General features: G+C 41.3%; 1 protein-coding gene across 4 annotated transcripts in view; it reads left to right on the forward strand.

Moving 5' to 3' along the window:
- Window positions 1–4,672, forward strand: part of LOC112141883 (gastrula zinc finger protein XlCGF57.1-like) — a 33,923-nt gene that overhangs the window by 16,287 nt on the left and 12,964 nt on the right. The window contains exon 1 of one of the 4 annotated variants that reach the window (XM_024265081.2): window positions 507–559. The exons of 2 other annotated variants lie outside the window; for them this stretch is intronic. In XM_024265081.2, the coding sequence (XP_024120849.1) occupies window positions 550–559 (10 nt within the window). In that variant the 5' untranslated portion in view covers window positions 507–549. Of the gene's footprint in view, window positions 1–506; window positions 560–3,222; window positions 3,418–4,672 lie in introns of those variants that run through there. One more of the 4 variants, XM_024265080.2, reaches the window with a different exon arrangement.

Here is a 4,672-nt window from a genome sequence, read left to right on the forward strand (position 1 = left end):
TTCCATATTGTCCAGTTCTACTCTGAACTGCTGCTGTTTTCATTCACCATGAAGTTTAGTGTATATATCATACACCACAATCCACTAAAGTCCTGTCAGCGTCTAAAAGCCCCCCCTTCTTGTGTTTGTGTCCCTGCAGTCCTCCCCCAGCATTGGTCGACTGAAGAGGATCTCTGCAACCAGCAGAGGAACTTCAGAGTGGACCAGGAGAATCCAGAACCTCCACAGACTCCAGAGGAACTGCAGGATCCAGAACCTTCCCCGGTGAAAGAGGAACCAGTAGAACTCTGCATCAGTCAGGATGAAGAGCAGCTTGATCTGAAGCAGGAGACTGAAACCTTGATGGAGATTCCTACTTTGGAGGAACATGTTGACAGTGAAGCAGATGGAAACAATCAGCAGAGCTTTAATGGAACTGATAGTCAGGATGAAGAAGGAAACCAACATGAAGAATCAACATCAACTCCAGATGAAGAGACAGAGCCACAGAACAGAGATCAGAGGAAGAGAAGAGACAGAAGTCATGTCCAAAGTGTGGCCAGCTCTCACATGTCAGAAGGTCTGTGTGACTCTTATGTCAGAAGAAAGTTGAAGATGAAAACTTCTGTTAAGAAACACAAAAAATCCACATAAGAAATGAGACTTTCCTCTGCAGGGTCTGGAAAAAGAACAAGAAATCCACACGACGTGTCCGTCTACACGAGAACTAAGTCTGATGAACGACCTTCTGTCTGTAAAGAATGTGACAGAAGTTTTAGCAATAAATATATTCTCAAAACACACATGAGAACTCATACAGGAGAGAAGCCTTTCTCGTGTAAAGAATGTGACAGAAGTTTTAGTACTAAATCTAATCTCAAATCACACTGAGAACTCATACAGGAGAAAAGCCTTTTTCATGTGAAGAATGTGACAGAAGTTTTAGTCGAAAACATCATCTCAAAAGACACATGAGAACTCATCGAGGATAGAAAACCCTTTTTTCGTGTAAAAAATGTGACAGAAGTTTTAGTATTAAATCTAGTCTCAAAAAACACACAAGAACTCATACAGGAGAGAATTTTATTTTTGAAAGTAAGTGAAACCCACAGTGTATAACTCTCGAAGAAAAGACAATAATCTTTTTACTACTAACATTTAAATATTGTGAAAAACATTTTTCCCTATTTTAAGGGCCGTGTAAAATCAAATTTAAAAGTGTATTATAATGTTCATTCTTCACTATAAACAACCCAAAAGTAGTATTTAAAATAATAAAAGGTCTTCTTTTTTGTTTTTTTGTCCTTGCAGTCATCTCTCGGAATTATATGAGTGAAGAGGACAATCTTTGCAACCAGCAAAGGAATTTAAGACAGGAACAGGAAGAACCAGAACCTCCTCAGGTTAAAGAGGAACAAGAAGAACCAGAACCGCCTCAGATTAAAGAGGAAAAAGAACCTCCACAGAATAAAGAGGAACAAAAGGAGTTCTTCATTAGTCAGGATGAAGAACAGCTTGATCTGAAGCAGGAGACTGAAACCTTGATGGAGATTCCTACTTTGGAGGAACATGTTGACAGTGAAGCAGATGGAAACAATCAGCAGAGCTTTAATGGAACTGATAGTCAGGATGAAGAAGGAAACCAACATGAAGAATCAACATCAACTCCAGATGAAGAGACAGAGCCACAGAACAGAGATCAGAGGAAGAGAAGAGACAGAAGTCATGTCCAAAGTGTGGCCAGCTCTCACATGTCAGAAGGTCAGTGTGACTCTGAGCTTCAGCTCCACTCTATAGATATGTTCACTAGAGGGTGCTCAGATACTCACGACTCATTCATTCATTCATTCATTCATTCATTCATTCATTCATAAGTACTGAAAAAGCAGATCAGCCTCAACACCGGAGCTTTAGCTCCAGTGTTTCCATTCTTTTGGTTCTGGTAACTCTTTAACATTTGACTCCATGAACGTCACGTCATCTTATTCTGAAGAGTAAAAATGCAGCCTCACACTGATATGCTGCTCTGCACAGCTGTGAAGGGCGGATGGAATCAACGTGAATCCACTGATTCTGCTGCAGAAAAAATCAACTTTTTTCATACGGCCTCTCTACCAATATGTAATGCTTAGAACATAAAATGGTGAAGAACTTTGAGGACAGAAAACTGTGGAACATTTTCAGGTTTGTAGTTAAATCAGAGCTCTAGAATGCGACCAATTGGGTTTTACACGTGCAGCAGAGCAAGAGCCAATAGGGAGAGACCAAGAGACGACATCAACACAAACGTAAAGAAAATGAGATCAATAGAAAACCAGAAAAATCTGGAACATTTGACTTTTACAGAGCAGATCATTACTGACTGAAGAAACCAGATGAAATCCTCCAAAATATTATTTTATGATGATAACGGTACAATCTTTAAAAGGGACATATGTTTAACTTGAGCAAACTGACTAATGATACGATGATGTTTGAAGCAGAAAGTTATAGGGGGTGTGAAAGGGTAAGTTCTTCATCGGGGGGCGTAAGAGAAAAGAATGGAGAAGCACTGGTGTAATCAAGATTATTGTGGGACACTGCTGCAGGAAAAAGCCGCTTCGTGCCGCAGCGCTGTCATGAGCGGCTATATATTGATCACAAAACGTTTAAAAGTTTTTTTTTAGTTGAAGTTCCAGCTCTGTAAAGCATTTTAAAGTCCCACTCCAACTATATTTCATCTGTTTTCAAAGCGTTTTAAAGTTGTCTTTTCATTATGATTCGGCTGTTTTAGGAAAAATCTAAAAACTTGTCGTTTTCTAGGACATAGCTTCTGCAGAGCAGCAGGAGTTCATTTAACAACTGCCAAACGTAGGTAAAACTTTATTTTGGCGGTCAGAAAAGTTCTTTGACTTTGACAGGTGAGTCTCTGTTCTTCATCTCTGAGGCTCAAACACAACCAGGATGGAGTCTGCTTCTCCTCCACTGTTGGTCACCACAAACATCCCAGAGTTCATTCAAAACATTTAATCCTGACTTTATTGCGCTGATTTAATGGATTTAATCGTCACAAAAGGTGCAGTAGGGCTGCACGGTGGCGCAGTGGTTAGCGCTCTCGCCTCACAGCAAGAAGGCCCCGGTTCGACTCCCGGCTGGGACCTTTCTGTGTGGAGTTTGCATGTTCTCCCCGTGCATGCGTGGGTTTTCACCGGGGACTCCGGCTTCCTCCCACCGTCCAAAAACATGCTTCATAGGTTAATTGGTGACTCTAAATTGTCCCTAGGTGTGAATGTGAGAGTGCATGTATGTGTGATTGAGGCCCTGTGACAGACTGGCGACCTGTCCAAGGTGTACCCCGCCTTCACCCATCGGCAGCCGGGATAGGCTCCCGCACCCCCGCGGCCCCGAAAGGAAGGAAGCGGTCAAGAAGATGGATGGATGGAAAAGCCGCTGCACGAGGTGCGTTCAGGGGCTGCGTGGAATTTCCGCACTTATGCGCTTGCATTAAGAACTCGCTATTGCTGCATTCAGGTGTGCTGGGAGTTTCTATTATCTGCTCACACTGACCTCAGCAACACAAACACTCATTCGGTGCTCCATTTCATTGTGAATCACAACTACAACACACTGATCTGTAAGATTACACATAATTATGCAAAAATGTTGCACATATTTCTATACAAGCATGTTTTTATATGCAATACGTAAAAAAACCTTAAACTAATTATTGTATTGTTCTTCACTAGTTTTAATCTTTACTCTTCTGTGGTCCTCTGAAAAATCATTTGTGTTGTTAACAAAATCAATTTCTTTAAAAAATGGTCAAGATATTAAATAATGACTAGACCAGTGTTTTTCAACCAGTGTGCCGCGGCACATAGTGTGCCGTGAGAGATGGTCTGGTGTGCCGTGGGAAATTACCCATTTTCACATATCTAAAACATTTACCATCACTATGGTATATCAGCTTTGTGTTCATCCAAACAGCCCTGATTTAACACTGGATAGTTTGGAATATGCAAGATGGTAAAAAAAATTTTTCTTTGATTCTATAAATGATTCTTTAATCAGAATGACGTCACCACAATCTGGCCTCAAAACTAGCCGCAAGCTCTGTTTTCAGAAAAGTCCCGCCCCCTTCAACTGTCTCCGCCAGTCATTGTTGGAGGCTTGATCACATGTCATCAATCTGACCAATCACAAGAGGCTAACGTCCTCAGTTCCTTGTTCTGATTCGGCTCATAAAGTCTCTCAGTTCCAACAAAAATAACAGCTAAAGCTCGTGTTTAGCGGTGTAGCTTCCAGCAGGATCCGATGTCAGACAGTTTAAAAAGTGAACAACAGAATGAAGCTCAGAGACCTGAGTATGCCCTCACCTGCGTGAGTTTATGCACTACATGTCCCATGATGCATTAGGTTACAGCAGTGTTTCTTAAATGGTGGGGGGCGCGATGTGATGGCAGGAGGGGGCGCGGTACAAACCCGGGATCATGATATTTATGTTAGTTACTAAACAGTTGATTGGAGGATCGTCAGTGACCGTGATATCCACACAGAGAGAGGAAATATTTAATTAAACCTCAAGAATTGGGATGGAGAAATATTTAACCGGGATGAAAAGAAACGGAGGCAAGGCAAGGCAAGTTTATTTGTATAGCACATTTCATGTACAGAGACAATTCAAAGTGCTTTACATAAAACATTAAAAGAAACA

The sequence above is a fragment of the Oryzias melastigma genome, unplaced genomic scaffold (genome assembly GCF_002922805.2).
Source record: "Oryzias melastigma strain HK-1 unplaced genomic scaffold, ASM292280v2 sc00387, whole genome shotgun sequence".
NCBI lineage: Eukaryota > Metazoa > Chordata > Actinopteri > Beloniformes > Adrianichthyidae > Oryzias > Oryzias melastigma.